At 50.9% G+C, this 23,173-nt stretch overlaps 1 protein-coding gene across 2 annotated transcripts in view; it reads right to left on the bottom strand.

Annotated features, from left to right (window-relative positions):
* Positions 1-1,420: 1,420 nt before the first annotated feature.
* Positions 1,421-23,173, bottom strand: part of PDXK (pyridoxal kinase) — a 244,282-nt gene continuing 222,529 nt past the window's right edge. For both annotated transcript variants that reach the window (XM_069202944.1, XM_069202943.1), the window contains exons 11-12: positions 6,777-6,843; positions 1,421-1,667 (exon numbers count right to left, since the gene is read on the bottom strand). In XM_069202944.1, coding sequence (XP_069059045.1) covers positions 1,555-1,667; positions 6,777-6,843 — 180 coding nt within the window. In that variant the 3' untranslated portion in view covers positions 1,421-1,554. The remainder of the gene's footprint in view (positions 1,668-6,776; positions 6,844-23,173) is intronic.

A 23,173-nucleotide genomic window follows, 5' to 3' on the forward strand; every position in this document is an offset into this window, starting at 1 on the left:
GAGGAAGTGAAAGCGAGAGTGCAAAGGCAGCACTTGGAGAGCAAACCCAGGCATGATCAGTTGAAAAATGTCAAGGATGTGGTTTCCGGTGGGGGATGAGTTAAGGGTACGGAGACCTCCAGGTACTAGGAAGACCATCTAGACTCTATCCTAGAACAACAGTAGTACAAGTATCTAAGCATTCGGGCCAGGTAGAAAATAGTAAGCAATGGAGGAGAAGGAATATTGCTAAAGCAAATGGCGATGCTGAGGACCTGAGTGGAAAAGACTCAGCCTGTAAGAGTGGTATGAGTAAAAATAATGGTGCATTGTCCTATGAAGTCAGTCTCCTCTGAGCCTAATAGTTCTTAGTACATCTGGAATTTTAGGAAGGGAAACAAAAACCTGAATTTCCTGTAGTTGAGAGCAGTGCTACTAAATCCAAGTGGTTCACTGTCAAACCAAATCACTTAGAGGCCTACATTCTATCATAGCCGGTACTTAGAGCACTATGTTAAGCACTTTGAGCCCTTCTTACAGAAAAAGTTTTATTTAGATGTGTTTTGTACCTTGCTGGATATGTTTGCAAGCAAAGTACTGTTACTGTTTATGGACAAAGTTGTGTTAGATATATTTTGTAATTTATCTCTTTGTTGTTTTGTAGAAGGGTAATTTTGGCTCAGATGTTTTGCTGTATAAAGAGGGAGGTGTATTGTGGGCTGAAATAGAAATGCTGAATGGTTGCTGGGTGCTGCTGTGTGAGGGTTCAAGGCTTGTAAGTTGCGAGGAGTCATGGAATCCTGGCAGAGAGATGATGTGTGGTGTCTTCTTTGTGACTGATTAAAGTATTTGAGAACCTGCTTCAACGGAGTCCACTATCTTCTAAGGGAAAAATCACCCCAACACTATTACAATAACTCCTGTGCACCAGAGCAATGGCACAGCACAGTGTGACAAACACCTCCAGACACCAAGGCAGAGATGCCACACAATAGAACAAAGACCTGCACACACCAGGGCAGTGGCACAACACAATATGACAATGACCCCTAACACCAGGGCAGTGGCACAACACATTATGACAATGGCTCCCATGCACCAGTGCAGTGACAACACATGATATAAGACAATCTCCTCATACACCAAGCCTATGACACAAAATATATCTACAACCTCATACTATGGGGCTGACGTGCAGCATATTATGTGAAAACTGCCCCATACACCAGCATGTGTCACAAAGCATGTCTTTCACTCCCAGACACAAGGCATAAGGCATCATACGTCAATCACAGCGCACATCAGGGTCTGTACCCCACGAGCAACTCTATCTGGCTACCGCAGGAGGTGTCGATAGGTGCCAGCCTCACCTTTCCTATGCTCACAATTTCATGCATCTAACTTATTTGGGTTGTGAACAAACATCAGTCAGAGGCAGGGCTGAGTTCCACGTGTGTATTTCTGTCCACATTGGGCACGAATCACAGAGTCAATAACACATCCAAGGCAAACATTACACGCACGGGGGGATGGGGAACACGGAGGGCACAGAGACATGGAGGGCGGGCAAGGTGCTCACAGCACCACCGCCGACACGATCAGCTCAGGGTCCTCGATATCCTTCTTACTCTGCACCATCCGCAGGTCCAGATGCGCCGACAAGGGCTTCTTCCCAGGCCCGGCCAGAGCTGCAAGGGAAAAGGGAGGCATATAAGGAAGATACAGTGTATTCAGCAGCAGGTGATCTCAGGACAGAGGGGTATAACAACAGGGGTCACCAGAGGGTGATCTCAGCAGAGAGGAGTACAACGTCAAAGGTCAGCAACTGGATATCTTAGCAGAGAGGAGTATAAAGACAGGGGTCAGCAGCGGGTGACCTCAGCAGAAAGGAAGAGAGGAGTAAAAAAAAAACACAGGGGTCAGCAGCGGATGACCTCAGCAGAGAGGAGTATAACAAGATGGGTCAGCAGCAGGTGATCTCAGCAGAGAGGAGAATAAAGACAGGGGTCAGCTGCAGGTGATCTCAGCAGAGAGGAGTATAAAGACAGGGGTCAGCAGCGGATGACCTCAGCAGAGAGAAGTATAAAGACAGGGGTCAGCAGTGGGTGACCTCAGCAGAGAGGAGTATAAACACAGGGGTCAACAGCAGGTGACCTCAGCAGAGAGGAGAATAAAGACAGGGGTCAGCTGCGGGTCATCTCAGCAGAGAGAAGTAGAACAAGAGGGCCAGCAGTGGGTGATCTCAGCAGAGAGGATTATAACAAGAGGGATCAGCAGCGGCTGATCTCAGCAGAGAGGAGTATAACCAGAGGGGCCAGCAGCTGGTGATCTTGGTAGAGAGGAGTAAGAAGCCAGGGGTAAGCAGCAGGTGATCTCAGATGCGGAGTATAACGAGAGGGGTCAGCAGCGGGTGATCTCAGCAGAGAGGAGTATAAAGACAGAGGTCAGCAGTGGGGGATCTCATCAGATATCAGTATAAAGACAGGTGTCAGCAGCGGGTGATCTCAGCAGAGAGGAGTATAACAAGATGGATCAGCAGCGAGTGATCTCAGCAGAGAGGTATATAAAGACGGGGTCAGAAGCAGATGATCTCAGCAGAGAGGAGTATACTGTGAGGGTTCAGCAGCTGTGACCGGAGCAGGAAGGAGTATATTGTGAGGGTTCAGCAGCTGTGACCGGAGCAGAGAGGAGTATTACCAGAGGGGCCAGCAGCAGGTGATCTTGGTAGAGAGGATTATAAAGACAGAGGTCAGCAGCGGGTAATCTCAGAATCGTAGTATAACAAGAGGGTCAGCAGCGGATGATCTCAGCCGAGAGGAGTATTAAGACAGAGGTCAGCAGCGAGTGATCTCAGCAGAGAGGAGTATAAAGACAGGGATCAGCAGCAGTGATCTCAGCAGAGAGGAGTATAAAGACAGGGGTCAGCAGCAGGTGTTCTCAACAAAGAGGGGTCAGCTGTGGGTGATCTCAGCAGAGAGGGGTATAAAGACGGGGGCCAGTAGCGGGTGATCTCAGCAGAGAGGAGTACAAAGATAGGGGTCAGCAGCAGGTGACCTCAGCAGTATATGATGCAGTGGTTGGCAGTGGGGTCCTCTCAGCAGACAGGACTATAAGTCAAGCAGCGGCAGTTCCTCCGTTAGGGCGGAGGAGCGTCGCCCCCACGCCAGCAGCAGAAGCTGCAAAACCTTTCTCAACGAAAGGATAATAAACTGTGTTTATTATCCTATCGTTGTTAAAGGGGCGGGCATTAGGGGATGATGGGAATGAGGGGAGTGCACTATGCACTTCCCTCGGAGCGCATGTGTGTTTAGCCGCCTGTCTCGGGCCGGCCAAACACACATGCACAGTGTGCTCTCTCCAGCCCGGCAACACAGCGCCGGCACAGGCTCCCAGTCTGCCTGGGAGCACCCTTGCTGGGCGCTCCCAGCCAATCCCGACGCTGCTCTGAGCAGCGTCAGGATTGGCCAGAGGGCAGGCTGGGACCCTATGCCTGCAGCGATGGGAGAAGGAGGAGTTGCGTGGCAGCGGATCAGGTATGTTTTTATTTTTTAATTAAATGTTACCCTCTCCACTCCCCCCCACCACGGGCGCAGCCCCTTGTGATCGCAGTGAGCCACGACTGAAGACAAGGAGACAGAAGCGAGGCAATCTCAGCGGACAGAAGTATAACAAGAAGGGTCAGTAGCAAGGGATAAGCAGCTGGTGATCTCATCAGAGACAAATATAAGGCGAGGAGTTGGCATTGGGGTCATCTTACCAGAAAGGAGTATAAGGCAGGGGTTCAGCAGTGGCTGTGATCTCACCTGAGAGGAGTGAAAGGCACACACCAAGGGGCAGGCATTCAGCAGTGATGAGCTCTGATCTGAGTACGGTGAGAGTCTATAATCAGGAACATCAAGTCTGCGCAGTGACTGCCTTCATCAGACTCGAAGCCCTCGGTGTGGTGTACTGAGGGTGGTGGTCTGACCCCCTGTGGAAGGTGCGCAGACTTCCTATGCATGGTGCACAGATGTCATGGGTGTGGTACATAGATCTCGTAGGTGTGGAGATTTACAGAACTCCTAGATGTGGTGTTCAGAATCTCTATGTGAGGTGCTCAGGCCCTGTGGATGTGATGTGTTGACTCCTTTTGTGTGGTGCACCGAATGCCTGAGTGTGGTGATCAGTCTCCTGAGGTGTGATGCACGCATTACAGAGAAAGCATGTACTGATTGCTCAGGTTTGCAGGTCATACCCCTTAGCTGTGGTGTTCTTCGATACCCCAGGGGTGATGCACAGGTGTGCATGTAACGTGTGTAATTTGCATTTGCATAATCACATGAAATTCCTGGAAAATTACACAAAATTACGCATAATTTCACGAAATGCGAATCCGTCTTTTAGTGCTATATTTCAGCGCAAAATGAAACCACGCCATCAATTTTCAGACGCAAGGGTGCATTTTGCATTAAAACATTGCACAAAATGTACACCTGCTGCAAACAACAGCTGCTCGTGTTCTGGTTGTTTGTGTTGCTCCCTGCGTAATTATGCGATGCGGTGTAATAGCATAATTTCAGGAACTTCGTGTAACATGCATAACCCAAAATTACAAGTCAAACCTTTGACCTCATATCTCCAGGAGACAATCTACTGCCCTCATACCTCAAGGACTCACACCAGTGCCATCACACCTCCAGGGTTCACCAGAGTGCCTTACACCAATAGTACCGCCACATTTCATCCTGTCACACCACCAGGATTCATTCCAATTGAATCCTGGGGGTATAATTTCAAGTTAGCCTTGGCCTAGTAATGCACTGACCAGAAGTAAAACTTGAGTCCACCTCTGCCCCTTCTGGCACTACAGTCAGCCCCTAGATCCCACGATGTGCTACTCTGCCTCGCTGCGTAGACCCATTAATCCTAGATGTCTGCAAGGACAAGGGTAAATCCTGGAGGTGAAAGTGTGCTGAATCCTGAGGTGTGAGGTATAGGGGTACTGGAGGCGATAGGAGACTATAGATAATCCTGGACATCTCATGGCACTAGATTGACTGATGGAGGTGTGTGGGTGCTGAACTGAATCCTGGAGATGAGAGGGCACTGGACTCCTGGATGTTTGAGGGCATTTGGATGAATCCAATAAGTTTGAGGACACTTATGAATCCCAGAGGTGTGGGGGCACTGTAATAAATCCTGCAAGTGCAAGAGCACAGGGGTCAATCCGAGAGGCGTAAGGGAAGTTGGGTGAATCTTGGAGGCGTAAGGACTCTAAATTGACTCCTGGAGGTGTGAAGTCACTAGGATAAATCCTGGAGGTGTGAGGGCACTGGATTGACTCCTGGAGGTGTGAAGGAACTGAATTGACTCTTGGAGGTGTAAGGGCAATGGATTGACTTATGGAGGTGTGAGGGCACGGGATTGACTCCTGGAGGTGTGAGGGCACTGGATTGACTCCTGGAGGAGTGAGGGCACTGGAATGACTCCTGGAGGAGCGAGGGAACTGGGCTGACTCTTGGAGGTGTAAGGGCACTGGATTGACTCCTGGAGATGCGAGGGCACTGGATTGACTCCTGGGGGGGGGGGTGAGGGCACTGAATTGACTCCTGGAGGTGTGAGGGCACTGGATTGACTTCTGGAGGTGTGAGGGCACTAGATTGACTCCTGGAGCAGTGCGGGCACTGGATTGACTCCTGGAGGAGTGAGGGCACTGGATTGACTCCTGGAGGTGTGCAGCAATGGATTGACTCCTGGAGGAGTGAGGGCACTGGTTCGACTCCTGGAGGTGTAAGGGAACTGGGTTGACTCTTGGAGGTGTAAGGGCTTGGTGATAAATCCTGGAGGATTACTGGATTGACTCACTCCTGGAAGTGTGAGGGCAGTGGAGGGATTCCTGGAAGAGTAAGGGCACTGGGATTACTCCTAGAGGCATGTGGGCTCTGGACTGAGTTCTGGAGGTGTGAGGGCACTGGATTGTCTCTTGGAGGTGTGAGGGCACCGGATTGACTCCTGGAGGTGTGAGGGCACAGGATTGACTCCTGGAGGTGTAAGGTAAGGGCACTATATTCATCTTCGGTGTGTGAGAGAACTGGATTGATTCCTGGAAATGTGAGGGCAGTGGAGGGATTCCTCGAGGAGTGAGGGCACCACTGAGATTACTCCGGTAGATATGAGGGCTCTGGACGGAGTTCTGGAGGTGTGTGGGCACATGATTGACTCTTGGAGGTGTGAGGGCACTGGCTTGACTCCTGGAGGTGTGAGGCACTGGATTGACTCTTTATGGTGTAAGGGTACTGGATTCATCTTTGGGGTGTGAGATCACTGAACTGACTTCTGGAAGTGTGAGGAGAGAGGTATGAGGGCAGTGGAGTGCTTCCTGGAGGAGTGAGGGCACTGGGATTACTCCTGGAGGTATGAGGTCTCTGGACTGAGTTCTGGAAGTGTGTGGGCACTAGGTTGACTCCTGAAGGAATGAGGGCATAGGACTGACTTCTGGAAATGTGAAGAGATTGCGGTGAATCCTATTGGAGTGAAAGAAAAGGGATGAACTGCAGAGCTACAAGGTTGCTGGACTGATGCCTAGAGGTGTAAGGGCCACTTGTGTGACTCCTGGAGGTTTGAGGGCTCTGGATTGACTCCTCGGGGTATGTGGTCAAAGGATTGACACATGGAGGTGAGAGGGCATTGGACAGTATGAGGACTCTGGATATAGTCCTGTGGGACGGTTGAGGGCTCCGGGAGGAGAGACTCGGCAGTCAGGATAAGTATAGGCTGTGCTACCAAAGCTCTTTATAGACTGAGGGGTTCATTCTCACCTTTAGCACTGCTAATGGTCCTCTGAAGAACATGCTGCATCGCAGATACCGTCTTCTCACACGCCAACTGCAATGAAAAATACAAGCTCAAAGCCATGGCAGAAAAGGGTCCTTGATACAGGGCAATAGATCACTTGAACTGTAGGTGATGACAATGTGAATATGTGAATATTTACCTTAACCAACAAGAGGGCCCTCACCAGAGCCATGCCAAATGGACCCCTCCACAGCCCACTGGAAGCCTTTCCCTCAGACCTCAACAGGGGGCCTTCTGCCAGAGCCTAGTGAAGGGACTCCAGCTAAAACCCAACAACGGAAAGAAAGCTCAAAGGAACAAGTCTAAAAAGAGGACTCCGACCACATCCTAACAAGAGGCCAACTCTCCATCCAGAGCTCAACGGGTGGGCTCCTACCCCAGCCCAGTGAGAGAAGACCCACCAGATCTCTACAATGGTACTGATGAGGGACCCTCAAGTGAGAGCAATACAAGGACTTCAACCAGAGACCAATGCAACAACTCCCACAAGAGCTCAACATGAGGACAATCGCAAGAGTCTACTCTCAGGACTCATAACTGACCAAAACAGGATGAACCCAAGCCAGGACAAGACATAAAGAACAAGTTATTTACCTTCGGTAACAAATTATCTGGTAGAGACATATTCTAGTTGCAGACTGCTTACCTTAGAATTTCCCCCCAGGAGTCAGTCTGGATTCGGAGATTTTTATTCGAGCAGTACCTTTGCGCACCATCAGGTGGCGATGGTCAACTCCGCATTCATCGCTGGCGTTGTGGTCGCTGGATATGACGTCACGGTTGCTAAATAGGTGCCACCTTGACGCGCTGACGTCAGTTCTATTCACAACTTTCCATGCCAGAAGCGGAGATCGATGAAGGACACTGACTGTGGTGCGCCAGAACTAGGACCCTGAAAGGGAAGTCCTTGTTCCTAGAAATCAGTTTGCAGAGCGGGGAGGATGGGTGGGCCGGTAAGGAATTTGCAGCTAGAATATGTTTCTACCACATAATTCATTATCGAAGGTAAGTAAGTTGTTCATCTGATAGAGACTTCTAGTTGCAGATTCCTTACCTTAGAATAAATACCCAAGCAATACTATCTCCGGAGGTGGGTCTGCAAACCAAGATCATACTAGGAAGTCCTGCAGGAATGAATGGGCACAGTACCTGTCCCTTCAGACTTGACTGTCCAGGCAATAGTGTTTGGTGATTGTCTGCAAGGATGCCCACATTGCTGCTTGACAGATATCTAGGACTGGAACTCGGCGTCCTAATGCAGTGGTTGCAGCAGTCGCTCTGGTAGATTGAGCGCGGAAGCCCTCAGGGGATTGCTTTTCAGCCAATGCGTAGCACAGTTTGATGCAGAGAACAACCCATCTAGAGAAGGTTCTCCTCTGTACTGCCTGGCGTTTCTTCGCACCCACGTACTCAACAAAGAGTTGATCATCCACCCGGAACTCTTTGGTACGATCAAGATAGAATGCCAACGCTCTTTTTGGGTCCAGGCAGTGGAGTCTCTCCTCTTCCTTAGAAGTATGTGGGGATACATAAAAAGTAGGCAGGGTGATAGATTGGCTTACATGTAAAGGCGCTTTCAGAAGGAAGGAGGCCTGTATTCGAAGCACCACTTTGTCAGAATAGATGGCAAGGTAGAGCAGCTTCGATGACAAAGCCTGTAGCTCGCCCACCCTATGGGAAGAGGAATTAGCCACAAGGAAGGCTGTCTTGAGTGTCAAAAGCATAATAGGACAATTATGAAGTGGCTCAAAAGGAGCACACATAAGGAATGTGAGAGCCAAATTCAAGTCCCATTGGGGCCTGATAAAAGGTGAAGAAGGACACATGTAGGTAAGGCCCTTAAGGAATCTACTGACAATAGCAGATTTAATAAAGAGGGTTGATCAAGTACTCTCAGAAAGGCTGAGATGGCAGACAAGTAACCCTTAAGGGTGCCCAAAGCAGAGCCCTGCTGAGCCAAAGAAAATATAAACAAAAGGACCTCTGAAAGAGAGGCAGAGAGGGGATTGGCGTGTATACTTTTCAAGTTATTGACAAATAGCTGTTTTAAAAGTGGACACAGTGCAATTTTCACAGTTCCTGGGGGAGGTAAGTTTTTGTTAGTTTTACCAGGTAAGTAAGACACTTACAGGGTTCAGTTCTTGGTCCAAGGTAGCCCACCGTTGGGGGTTCAGAGCAACCCCAAAGTCACCACACCAGCAGCTCAGGGCCGGTCAGGTGCAGAGTTCAAAGTGGTGCCCAAAACACATAGGCTAGAATGGAGAGAAGGGGGAGCCCCGGTTCCGGTCTGCTTGCAGGTAAGTACCCGCGTCTTCGGAGGGCAGACCAGGGGGGTTTTGTAGGGCACCGGGGGGGACACAAGCCCACACAGAAATTTCACCCTCAGCAGCGCGGGGGCGGCCGGGTGCAGTGTAGAAACAGGCGTCGGGTTCGCAATGTTAGTCTATGAGAGATCTCGGGATCTCTTCAGCGCTGCAGGCAGGCAAGGGGGGGTTCCTCGGGGAAACCTCCACTTGGGCAAGGGAGAGGGACTCCTGGGGGTCACTTCTCCAGTGAAAGTCCGGTCCTTCAGGTCCTGGGGGCTGCGGGTGCAGGGTCTCTCCCAGGCGTCGGGACTTTGGATTCAAAGAGTCGCGGTCAGGGGAAGCCTCGGGATTCCCTCTGCAGGCGGCGCTGTGGGGGCTCAGGGGGGACAGGATTTGGTACTCACAGTATCAGAGTAGTCCTGGGGTCCCTCCTGAGGTGTTGGATCTCCACCAGCCGAGTCGGGGTCGCCGGGTGCAGTGTTGCAAGTCTCACGCTTCTTGCGGGGAGCTTGCAGGGTTCTTTCAAGGCTGCTGGAAACAAAGTTGCAGCCTTTCTTGGAGCAGGTCCGCTGTCCTCGGGAGTTTCTTGTCTTTTCGAAGCAGGGGCAGTCCTCAGAGGATGTCGAGGTCGCTGGTCCCTTTGGAAGGCGTCGCTGGAGCAGGATCTTTGGAAGGCAGGAGACAGGCCGGTGAGTTTCTGGAGCCAAGGCAGTTGTCGTCTTCTGGTCTTCCTCTGCAGGGGTTTTCCGCTAGGCAGTCCTTCTTCTTGTAGTTGCAGGAATCTAATTTTCTAGGGTTCAGGGTAGCCCTTAAATACTAAATTTAAGGGCGTGTTTAGGTCTGGGGGGTTAGTAGCCAATGGCTACTAGCCCTGAGGGTGGGTACACCCTCTTTGTGCCTCCTCCCAAGGGGAGGGGGTCACAATCCTAACCCTATTGGGGGAATCCTCCATCTGCAAGATGGAGGATTTCTAAAAGTTAGAGTCACTTCAGCTCAGGACACCTTAGGGGCTGTCCTGACTGGCCAGTGACTCCTCCTTGTTGCTTTCTTTGTTCCCTCCAGCCTTGCCGCCAAAAGTGGGGGCCGTGGCCGGAGGGGGCGGGCAACTCCACTAAGCTGGAGTGCCCTGCTGGGCTGTGACAAAGGGGTGAGCCTTTGAGGCTCACCGCCAGGTGTTACAGCTCCTGCCTGGGGGAGGTGTTAGCATCTCCACCCAGTGCAGGCTTTGTTACTGGCCTCAGAGTGACAAAGGCACTCTCCCCATGGGGCCAGCAACATGTCTCTGGTGTGGCAGGCTGCTGGAACTAGTCAGCCTACACAGACAGTCGGTTAAGTTTCAGGGGGCACCTCTAAGGTGCCCTCTGGGGTGTATTTTGCAATAAAATGTACACTGGCATCAGTGTGCATTTATTGTGCTGAGAAGTTTGATACCAAACTTCCCAGTTTTCAGTGTAGCCATTATGGTGCTGTGGAGTTCGTGTTTGACAGACTCCCAGACCATATACTCTTATGGCTACCCTGCACTTACAATGTCTAAGGTTTTGTTTAGACACTGTAGGGGTACCATGCTCATGCACTGGTACCCTCACCTATGGTATAGTGCACCCTGCCTTAGGGCTGTAAGGCCTGCTAGAGGGGTGTCTTACCTATACTGCATAGGCAGTGAGAGGCTGGCATGGCACCCTGAGGGGAGTGCCATGTCGACTTACTCGTTTTGTCCTCACTAGCACACACAAGCTGGCAAGCAGTGTGTCTGTGCTGAGTGAGAGGTCTCCAGGGTGGCATAAGACATGCTGCAGCCCTTAGAGACCTTCCTTGGCATCAGGGCCCTTGGTACTAGAAGTACCAGTTACAAGGGACTTATCTGGATGCCAGGGTCTGCCAATTGTGGATACAAAAGTACAGGTTAGGGAAAGAACACTGGTGCTGGGGCCTGGTTAGCAGGCCTCAGCACACTTTCAATTGTAAACATAGCATCAGCAAAGGCAAAAAGTCAGGGGGCAACCATGCCAAGGAGGCATTTCCTTACACAACCCCCCCCCAAACGAAAGAGGATGAGACTAACCTTTCCCAAGAGAGTCTTCATTTTCTAAGTGGAAGAACCTGGAAAGGCCATCTGCATTGGCATGGGCAGTCCCAGGTCTGTGTTCCACTATAAAGTCCATTCCCTGTAGGGAGATGGACCACCTCAACAGTTTAGGATTTTCACCTTTCATTTGCATCAGCCATTTGAGAGGTCTGTGGTCAGTTTGAACTAGGAAGTGAGTCCCAAAGAAGTATGGTCTCAGCTTCTTCAGGGACCAAACCACAGCAAAGGCCTCCCTCTCAATGGCACTCCAACGCTGCTCCCTGGGGAGTAACCTCCTGCTAATGAAAGCAACAGGCTGGTCAAGGCCATCATCATTTGTTTGGGACAAAACTGCCCCTATCCCATGTTCAGAGGCATCAGTCTGCACAATGAACTGCTTAGAATAATCTGGAGCTTTTAGAACTGGTGCTGAGCACATTGCCTGTTTCAGGGTGTCAAAGGCCTGTTGGCATTCCACAGTCCAGTTCACTTTCTTGGGCATTTTCTTGGAGGTGAGTTCAGTGAGGGCTGTCACAATGGATCCATATCCCTTCACAAACCTCCTGTAATACCCAGTCAAGCCAAGGAATGCCCTGACTTGAGTCTGGGTTTTTGGAGCTACCCAGTCCAGAATAGTCTGGATCTTGGGTTGGAGTGGCTGAACTTGGCCTCCACCTACAAGGTGGCCCAAGTAAACCACAGTTCCCTGCCCTATCTGGCATTTGGATGCCTTGATAGAGAGGCCTGCAGATTGCAGAGCCTTCAAAACCTTCTTCAGGTGGACCAGGTGATCCTGCCAGGTGGAGCTGAAGACAGCAATATCATCAAGATAAGCTGTGCTAAAGGACTCCAAGCCAGCAAGGACTTGATTCACCAACCTTTGGAAGGTGGCAGGGGCATTCTTTAAACCAAAGGGCATAACAGTAAACTGATAATGCCCATCAGGTGTGGAGAATGCTGTTTTCTCTTTTGCTCCAGGTGCCATTTTTATTTGCCAGTACCCTGCTGTCAAGTCAAAGGTACTTAAGAATTTGGCAGCACCTAATTTATCTATGAGCTCATCAGCTCTTGGAATTGGATGAGCATCTGTCTTGGTGACAGAATTGAGCCCTCTGTAGTCCACACAAAACCTCATCTCTTTCTTTCCATCTTTGGTGTGAGGTTTGGGGACTAAGACCACTGGGCTAGCCCAGGGGCTGTCAGAGCGCTCAATTACTCCCAATTCCAGCATCTTGTGGACTTCCACCTTGATGCTTTCCTTAACATGGTCAGACTGTCTAAAGATTTTGTTTTTGACAGGCATCCTGTCTCCTGTGTCCACATCATGGGTACACAGGTGTGTCTGACCAGGGGTTAAGGAGAAGAGTTCAGGAAACTGTTGTAGGACTCTCCTACAATCAGCTTGCTGTTGGCCAGAGAGGGTGTCTGAGTAGATCACTCCATCTACTGTGCCATCTTTTGGGTCTGATGACAGAAGATCAGGGAGAGGTTCACTCTCTGCCTCCTGATCCTCATCTGTTACCATCAACAGATTCACATCAGCCCTGTCATGGAAGAGCTTAAGGCGGTTCACATGGATCACCCTCTTGGGGCTCCTGCTTGTGCCCAGGTCCACCAGGTAGGTGACCTGACTCTTCCTTTCTAGCACTGGGTAAGGGTCACTCCATTTGTCCTGGAGTGCCCTGGGAGCCACAGGCTCCAGAACCCAGACTTTCTGCCCTGGTTGGAACTCAACCAGTGCAGCCTTTTGGTCATACCAAAACTTCTGGAGCTGTTGGCTGGCCTCAAGGTTTTTGGTTGCCTTTTCCATGTACTCTGCCATTCTAGAGCGAAGGCCAAGTACATAGTCCACTATGTCCTGTTTAGGCTCATGGAGAGGTCTCTCCCAGCCTTCTTTAACAAGGGCAAGTGGTCCCCTTACAGGATGACCAAACAGAAGTTCAAAGGGTGAGAATCCTACTCCCTTCTGTGGCACCTCTCTGTAAGCGAAAAGCAGACATGGCAAGAGGACATCCCATCTCCTTTTGAGCTTTTCTGGGAGCCCCATGATCATGCCTTTTAATGTCTTGTTGAATCTCTCAACCAAGCCATTAGTTTGTGGATGGTAAGGTGTAGTGAATTTATAAGTCACTCCACACTCATTCCACATATGTTTCAGGTATGCTGACATGAAGTTGGTACCTCTGTCAGACACCACCTCCTTAGGGAAACCCACTCTGGTAAAGATACCAATGAGGGCCTTGGCTACTGCAGGGGCAGTAGTCGACCTAAGGGGAATAGCTTCAGGATACCTGGTAGCATGATCCACTACTACCAGGATATACATATTTCCTGAGGCTGTGGGAGGTTCCAGTGGACCAACTATGTCCACACCCACTCTTTCAAAGGGAACCCCCACCACTGGAAGTGGAATGAGGGGGGCCTTTGGATGCCCACCTGTCTTACCACTGGCTTGACAGGTGGGGCAGGAGAGGCAAAACTCCTTAACCATGTTGGACATATTGGACCAGTAGAAGTGGTTGACTAACCTCTCCCACGTCTTGGTTTGTCCCAAATGTCCAGCAAGGGGAATGTCATGGGCCAATGTTAGGATGAACTCTCTGAACAGCTGAGGCACTACCACTCTCCTAGTGGCACCAGGTTTGGGGTCTCTGGCCTCAGTGTACAGGAGTCCATCTTCCCAATAGACCCTATGTGTTCCATTTTTCTTGCCTTTGGACTCTTCAGCAGCTTGCTGCCTAAGGCCTTCAAGAGAGGGACAGGTTTCTTGTCCCTTACACAGCTCCTCCCTTGAGGGTCCCCCTGGGCCTAAGAGCTCAACCTGATAAGGTTCAAGCTCCAAAGGCTCAGTTCCCTCAGAGGGCAGAACTTCTTCCTGAGAAGAGAGGTTCCCTTTCTTTTGCTGTGTTGCAGTTGGTTTCCCAACTGACTTTCCTGTTCTCTTGGTAGGCTGGGCCATTTTTCCAGACTCCAGCTCTACTTTTTCACCCTGTGCCTTGCATTGTGCTCTTGTTTTCACACACACCAGTTCAGGGATACCCAGCATTGCTGCATGGGTTTTTAGTTTTACCTCAGCCCATGCTGAGGACTCCAGGTCATTTCCAAGCAGACAGTCCACTGGGATATTTGAGGAGACCACCACCTGTTTCAGGCCATTGACCCCTCCCCATTCTAAAGTAACCATTGCCATGGGATGTACTTTTCTCTGATTGTCAGCGTTGGTGACTGTGTAAGTTTTTCCAGTCAGGTATTGGCCAGGGGAAACCAGTTTCTCTGTCACCATGGTGACACTGGCACCTGTATCCCTCAGGCCCTCTATTCTAGTCCTATTAATTAAGAGTTGCTGTCTGTATTTTTGCATGTTAGGCGGCCAGACAGCTAGTGTGGCTAAATCCACCCCACCCTCAGAAACTAGAGTAGCTTCAGTGTGGACCCTGATTTGCTCTGGGCACACTGTTGATCCCACTTGGAGACTAGCCATACCAGTGTTACCTGGATGGGAGTTTGGAGTGGAACCTTTCTTGGGACAGGCCTTGTCTCCAGTTTGGTGTCCATGCTGTTTACAGCTATGACACCAGGCCTTTTTGGGATCAAAGTTTTTACCCTTGTACCCATTGTTTTGTGAAGAGGCTCTGGGCCCACCCTCCTGTGCAGGTTTTTGGGGGCCTGTAGAAGACTCTTTACTATTTTTAGTTTTGGTTGTCTCATCACCCTTCCCCTGGGGAGTCTTTGTGACCCCTTTCTTTTGGTCACCCCCTGTTGAAGTCTTGGACACCCTTGTCTTGACCCAATGGTCCGCCTTCTTTCCCAATTCTTGGGGAGAAATTGGTCCTAGGTCTACCAGATGCTGATGCAGTTTATCATTGAAACAATTACTTAACAGGTGTTCTTTCACAAATAAATTGTACAGCCCATCATAATTACTTACACCACTGCCTTGAATCCAACCATCTAGTGTTTTCACTGAGTAGTCTACAAAGTCAACCCAGGTCTGGCTCGAGGATTTTTGAGCCCCCCTGAATCTAATCCTATACTCCTCAGTGGAGAATCCAAAGCCCTCAATCAGGGTACCCTTCATGAGGTCATAAGATTCTGCATCTTGTCCAGAGAGTGTGAGGAGTCTATCCCTACACTTTCCTGTGAACATTTCCCAAAGGAGAGCACCCCAGTGAGATCTGTTCACTTTTCTGGTTACACAAGCCCTCTCAAAAGCTGTGAACCATTTGGTGATGTCATCACCATCTTCATATTTAGTTACAATCCCTTTGGGGATTTTCAACATGTCAGGAGAATCTCTGACCCTATTTATGTTGCTGCCACCATTGATGGGTCCTAGGCCCATCTCTTGTCTTTCCCTCTCTATGGCTAGGATCTGTCTTTCCAAAGCCAATCTTTTGGCCATCCTGGCTAACTGGATGTCCTCTTCACTGGGGCTATCCTCAGTGATTTCAGAGGTGTTGGTCTCTCCTGTGAGGGAACCAGCATCTCTGACTATTATTTTTGGAGTCAGGGTTTGAGGGACCCTGTTCTCCCTAGATAGGATTGGTAGGGGGGAATTTTCCTCCAAGTCACTATCCTCTTCCTCTGAGTTGCCACCCTCAGAGGGGTTGGCCTTTTCAAACTCTGCCAAAAGCTCCTGGAGCTGTATTTTGGTAGGTTTGGGGCCCATTGTTATTTTCTTTATTTTACAGAGTGACCTTAGCTCCCTCATCTTAAGATGGAGGTAAGGTGTGGTGTCGAGTTCCACCACAGTCACATCTGTGCTAGACATTTTGCTTCTAAAAGTTGGAATACTTTTTAAGAATCTACAACTGGTTCTAGAATCTAATTCAAACTTTTACAAACTTTTAAACTCTAAAAGAAATGCTAAACAGGATCTAACACAAGGCCCTAGCAGGTCTTTTAAGAATTTAGAAAACTTTTCAAATTGCAAAAATCAATTTCTAATGACAATTTTGGAATTTGTCGTGTGATCAGGTATTGGCTGAGTAGTCCAGCAAATGCAAAGTCTTGTACCCCACCGCTGATCCACCAATGTAGGAAGTTGGCTCTGTATGTGCTATTTCAAAGTAAGGAATAGCATGCACAGAGTCCAAGGGTTCCCCTTAGAGGTAAAATAGTGGTAAAAATAGATAATACTAATGCTCTATTTTGTGGTAGTGTGGTCGAGCAGTAGGCTTATCCAAGGAGTAGTGTTAAGCATTTGTTGTACATACACATAGACAATAAATGAGGTACACACACTCAGAGACAAATCCAGCCAATAGGTTTTTGTATAGAAAAATATCTTTTCTTAGTTTATTTTAAGAACCACAGGTTCAAATTCTACATGTAATATCTCATTCGAAAGGTATTGCAGGTAAGTACTTTAGGAACTTTAAATCATAAAAATTGCATGTATACTTTTCAAGTTATTGACAAATAGCTGTTTTAAAAGTGGACACTTAGTGCAATTTTCACAGTTCCTGGGGGAGGTAAGTTTTTGTTAGTTTTACCAGGTAAGTAAGACACTTACAGGGTTCAGTTCTTGGTCCAAGGTAGCCCACCGTTGGGGGTTCAGAGCAACCCCAAAGTCACCACACCAGCAGCTCAGGGCCGGTCAGGTGCAGAGTTCAAAGTGGTGCCCAAAACACATAGGCTAGAATGGAGAGAAGGGGGAGCCCCGGTTCCGGTCTGCTTGCAGGTAAGTACCCGCGTCTTCGGAGGGCAGACCAGGGGGGTTTTGTAGGGCACCGGGGGGGACACAAGCCCACACAGAAATTTCACCCTCAGCAGCGCGGGGGCGGCCGGGTGCAGTGTAGAAACAGGCGTCGGGTTCGCAATGTTAGTCTATGAGAGATCTCGGGATCTCTTCAGCGCTGCAGGCAGGCAAGGGGGGGGTTCCTCGGGGAAACCTCCACTTGGGCAAGGGAGAGGGACTCCTGGGGGTCACTTCTCCAGTGAAAGTCCGGTCCTTCAGGTCCTGGGGGCTGCGGGTGCAGGGTCTCTCCCAGGCGTCGGGACTTTGGATTCAAAGAGTCGCGGTCAGGGGAAGCCTCGGGATTCCCTCTGCAGGCGGCGCTGTGGGGGCTCAGGGGGGACAGGATTTGGTACTCACAGTATCAGAGTAGTCCTGGGGTCCCTCCTGAGGTGTTGGATCTCCACCAGCCGAGTCGGGGTCGCCGGGTGCAGTGTTGCAAGTCTCACGCTTCTTGCGGGGAGCTTGCAGGGTTCTTTCAAGGCTGCTGGAAACAAAGTTGCAGCCTTTCTTGGAGCAGGTCCGCTGTCCTCGGGAGTTTCTTGTCTTTTCGAAGCAGGGGCAGTCCTCAGAGGATGTCGAGGTCGCTGGTCCCTTTGGAAGGCGTCGCTGGAGCAGGATCTTTGGAAGGCAGGAGACAGGCCGGTGAGTTTCTGGAGCCAAGGCAGTTGTCGTCTTCTGGTCTTCCTCTGCAGGGGTTTTCAGCTAGGCAGTCCTTCTTCTTGTAGTTGCAGGAATCTAATTTTCTAGGGTTCAGGGTAGCCCTTAAATACTAAATTTAAGGGCGTGTTTAGGTCTGGGGGGTTAGTAGCCAATGGCTACTAGCCATGAGGGTGGGTACACCCTCTTTGTGCCTCCTCCCAAGGGGAGGGGGTCACAATCCTAACCCTATTGGGGGAATCCTCCATCTGCAAGATGGAGGATTTCTAAAAGTTAGAGTCACTTCAGCTCAGGACACCTTAGGGGCTGTCCTGACTGGCCAGTGACTCCTCCTTGTTGCTTTCTTTGTTCCCTCCAGCCTTGCCGCCAAAAGTGGGGGCCGTGGCCGGAGGGGGCGGGCAACTCCACTAAGCTGGAGTGCCCTGCTGGGCTGTGACAAAGGGGTGAGCCTTTGAGGCTCACCGCCAGGTGTTACAGCTCCTGCCTGGGGGAGGTGTTAGCATCTCCACCCAGTGCAGGCTTTGTTACTGGCCTCAGAGTGACAAAGGCACTCTCCCCATGGGGCCAGCAACATGTCTCTGGTGTGGCAGGCTGCTGGAACTAGTCAGCCTACACAGACAGTCGGTTAAGTTTCAGGGGGCACCTCTAAGGTGCCCTCTGGGGTGTATTTTGCAATAAAATGTACACTGGCATCAGTGTGCATTTATTGTGCTGAGAAGTTTGATACCAAACTTCCCAGTTTTCAGTGTAGCCATTATGGTGCTGTGGAGTTCGTGTTTGACAGACTCCCAGACCATATACTCTTATGGCTACCCTGCACTTACAATGTCTAAGGTTTTGTTTAGACACTGTAGGGGTACCATGCTCATGCACTGGTACCCTCACCTATGGTATAGTGCACCCTGCCTTAGGGCTGTAAGGCCTGCTAGAGGGGTGTCTTACCTATACTGCATAGGCAGTGAGAGGCTGGCATGGCACCCTGAGGGGAGTGCCATGTCGACTTACTCGTTTTGTCCTCACTAGCACACACAAGCTGGCAAGCAGTGTGTCTGTGCTGAGTGAGAGGTCTCCAGGGTGGCATAAGACATGCTGCAGCCCTTAGAGACCTTCCTTGGCATCAGGGCCCTTGGTACTAGAAGTACCAGTTACAAGGGACTTATCTGGATGCCAGGGTCTGCCAATTGTGGATACAAAAGTACAGGTTAGGGAAAGAACACTGGTGCTGGGGCCTGGTTAGCAGGCCTCAGCACACTTTCAATTGTAAACATAGCATCAGCAAAGGCAAAAAGTCAGGGGGCAACCATGCCAAGGAGGCATTTCCTTACATCTGTGCACCATGCCACAAATTTGTTCCATCAAAAGCAATATATTGTTTTGGTGGAGGGATGCCTGGCTGTCACGATAACATCAGACTTTGGGTGGAAGGTCGAAAGCTGTCAACTGCGTCCGCTCAATCTCCACGCAAGAAGGCGGAGACTGGACAGGTTCAGGTGCAGAACTGTCCCCTGCTGCTATAACAAAAATGATCCTCCCGAAGAGGCAGTCTGATCGGAGGATCGGTGGCCACTCTCAATAACTTGGGGTACCAGACTCTTTGTGCCCAGTCCAGAGCCACAAGAATTACTTGGACCCAGTCATTCTTGATCTTCTTGAGAACTCTGGGCAGAAGTGGAATGAGCGGAAAGGTGTACAGGAGGCTTGAGCTCCACTCAAGATGAAAAGCGTTGCAGAGCGAGTGCCGCCTTGGACGCTCCAAAGCGCAAAACTGCTGACATTGCACGTTCTCTGCAGAGGCGTACAGATCTAACCAAGGCTCTCCCCACCGCTGAAAGAGACCCTGCACCACATCTGGATATTTGATCGACTAAGCATTGGTGGCTGAGTTTGTCTGCTCTGGTGTTCAGAGAGCCTGCCAGATGTTGAACCACAACAGACATCGCCTGCTGTTTCAGCCCTGTCCAGAGCGTAGAGCCTCCTGACAAAGGGTCCACAACTCCACCCTGCCCTGCTTGTAGCAGTACCAAATGGCGGTGATGTTGTCTATAAACATCTGCAATACTTTCCCTTTGAGAGAGGAAAGGGATGCTTTCAATGCCAATCTGATCGCCCAGAGCTCCAAAAGACAGATGTGGAGCCCGGACTCCGCCAGAGACCAGACGCCTCTGATCTACGCCTCTGCCATGTGGCCGCCCCATCCCAGGAGTGACGCATCTGTCACTACTGTCAGATCTGGTTGGGGAAGGGAGAGGGATCTGCCTCTGACCCAACTGAAGTTCACGAGCCACCACTGCAGGTCTTGCGCAGTACTCTCCGAGATCTGGACCACGTCGGAGAGATTCCCCTGATGCTGCGCCCACTGGAACTTCAGGTTCCACTGCAGAGCCTGCATATGCCATCTGGCATGATTCACTAGCAGGATGCAGGAGGCCATGAGGCCCAGAAGCCTCAGAGTCCTTCTCACCGAAATCCAGGATAGAGGCTTAAACATCGGTATCATAGCCTGAACATCCTGGACTCGCTGCTCGGGAGGATAAGCCTAAAACTCCACTGTGTCCAGAACAGCTCTGATGAAAGGGAGCATCTGAGAGGGAGTCAGGTGTGACTTTGGCACCTTTATAGTGAAACCCAGTGAATGCAAGAGGTCCACTGTAGTCTGGAGTTAGGAGACGGCAGCCTGGGGCGAGTCCGCCTTCAACAGCCAGTCGTTGAGGTAGGGATAGACTGAAACCGCTGACCTGCGCAGATGAGCTGAGACCCCCGCCATCACCTCGATGATTACTCGTGGGGCACTTGTGAGCCCAAAGGGGAGCACAGTGAACTGAAAGCGCTTGTGCTCACAGTGAACTGCAAGTAACGGCTGTGGGCCGGCAGAATGGGGATGTGAAAAGAAGCATCCTGCGAGTCCAATGCTACCATTTAGTCTCCTGGGTCCAGGGCAGATAAAGCCTGAGCCAGGATGAGCATTTTTAACTTCTCCTTTCTGAGGAAGAGATTGAGGGACCGAAGGTCTAGGATAGGGCAAAGGCCTTTGTCCTATTTGGGTACCAGAAATAAGCGGGAGTAGCAACCATGACCTACTCCTGGCCTTGGACCCTCTCAATAGCTCCCTTGGCCAAGAGAGCCGTAACCTCTTCGCGGAGATGTGCCAAGTGATCCTCCGTCATGCGATCGTAGGATGGTGTATGGGCGGAGGGGTGGCCTTGAAGAGGAGGGGGTAGCCCATTCAGACAATCTGCAAAACCCACCTGACGAATCCTGCTTCCAACTGGTCCCTGATGGGAGTGCGTCACACTAGGAAGGTTTGGAGGCTGCAGCAGAGTGGGGGGTGCAGTGGAATGGCTAGACCTCTGGGTTCCTGATCCACGCAGATACTGGATCCCACGTCTCTGACCGCGCAGAGGCTGGGCAGCATGCAGGACACAGTGGCTGGAGGGGAACGGAGCAGACTGAGGGGATAAAGGGGGTGAGGGGCATCTGTGAGGCCAAGGGACCAGGCCATAGCTCGGGACTCCTTAAAGCGCTCGAGCGCAGGGTTTACTTTGTATCCGAAGAGACAGATGCCATCAAAGGGCATGTTCATAAGGGTGTTTCGGACATCCCAGGAAAAGCCAGATGTTCTCAACCAGGCATGGCGCCTCAAGGCCACCGTCAAAGCAACCCATCTGCCCAGAGAGTCGGTCGTATCCAACCCATATCGGATTGTGAACTTCCCTGCATCCCTCCAATCAGTAACAGCTTGGGAGAGAATGGCCCGGGCCTCCCCTGGGACCAGTGGCAGCACTTGAGCAACCGAGTCCCATAAGGTATGGGTGTAAGGGCCCTAAAGGCATGCGGTGTTCACAGACCGCAATGCCAGGCTGGAGGAAGAGAACAACTTCTTACCAATGTGGTCCAGCTACTTGGATTCCCTATACGGGGAGCGTAAGGGAACGCTCCATGGGAAGCAAAGGTTTGGATAACCAAGCTCTCAGGGGTTGGGTGTTGCTTCAGGAACACTGGGTCATTAGGCGTAGGCCTATGGCGGTGGGCGATCATCCTTTTCACAGGAGCCCCTGTGATGGGTTTGGACCAGGTCTCCGCAAAACATCAGTGAGGGCTTCATTAAAGGGCAACATTGGTTCAGAGGTGGAAGCCCCGGGTTGCAGCACATCTGTCAGGAGGTTAGTCCTGACAGCCACCGAAGGCAGCTCAAGGCTCAAGACCTCGGCTACTCCCTGCACCACCACTGAATATGAAACTCCCTCCTCCGCAGCCACAGCAGGGGGAGAAAGCATGCCAGCGTCAGGAGACGTGTCTAGACCGCTTGCTTCACTCAGTTCCTGAGTCCAGTTGATGAGGTCATCAAGCTGGTATTCCAGAGGGTCCAGCAACCCCTGCATACTCTCACGGTATCCGTACCCATGAGAATAAGGGTCAGGATCCTCCGTGGGGAGCAAAGTCCCTGTCAAAGTCCGAATCGGCATTGAGCGACTCCGGTCCTGCTCCATGTCGGCAATGAGTATGGGATTGACGCCAACCGCAGGTCCGGTCGTCGGCGGGAACATCGACCTTGGAACTGTAGGCGGGGAAGGTCACAGTGGCACGACTCATGCCAGTTTGGATCCAAAAGCGGATCCCAATATGCCCTCCAGAGAAGTGGGCCTGATGCCGCTGGCGTGGAACCAGAGGGGGCCCCCTGTGGGGCCAGAAGGCGCTCCCAGCAGGGTCGGGTTGTCCATAAATGAGGCGTATGGCCTCGTAAAACTCATGCAATTGGGCAGGGGTGGCTCCGGCTCCCGGAAACTCAGGGAGATGCGGAGCCGGCCCAGGACTAGGCTCCAAGGATGGAGGCCTAGAGCTTCGATGCTCCTTGTCACATGTTGCGTCATCCAACCGACAGGGTGAAGCCGAAGAACGCTTTGACTTCTTCTACTTCTTCTTCTTATGCTAACCTGAACATCCCGAAGATCTCAAGTGGGACGATGTTGAGTGGTGAGGGTGTTCCGCGAGTGGTCTTGTGACCTTCCTCTCAAGTGAGACCAGGAGCAACGCGGAGCCGAGCGCTGGCCACAAGTAGCTTTAGGGACCACTCCCTCAAAGCCTTTAGGTTCATGGCCCGGCACTCTGAGCACGACTTTGGGTTGTGGTCGCGCTCCAAACACCACAAGCACACAAGGTGCGGATCCATCACGGACACCATCTGATGACAGGAGTCGCATGGCTTGAAGCTGGTCTTCCAGGATGACATCGCGACACAGCCATAGTCATAAAACTTTGACAAAAAGTCAAAAAGTGACTGTAGAGGTAGCTCTTAGCCGGATCTGCACGTAGGCTGGCACAGAAAGAAAAGAACTGACATCAGTGCGCTGGGGTGGCGCCTATATAGAACCCATAACGTCATATCCGGCGACCACGATGCCAACAACAAACAAAGAGTTGACTGACACCACCTGACGGCATGCACAGGTACTGCTCAAAGAAGAACCTCTGGACCCGGATTGACACCTGCGGGAAATTCTAAGGTAAGAAATCTGGAACTAGAAGTCTCTATCAGATATGGGGGGACAGCACAGGACCCTACAGGACCTGCGTTGTCTAAGGGGTGAACTT

The sequence above is a fragment of the Pleurodeles waltl genome, chromosome 8 (assembly GCF_031143425.1).
Source record: "Pleurodeles waltl isolate 20211129_DDA chromosome 8, aPleWal1.hap1.20221129, whole genome shotgun sequence".
Taxonomy (NCBI): Eukaryota; Metazoa; Chordata; class Amphibia; order Caudata; family Salamandridae; genus Pleurodeles; species Pleurodeles waltl.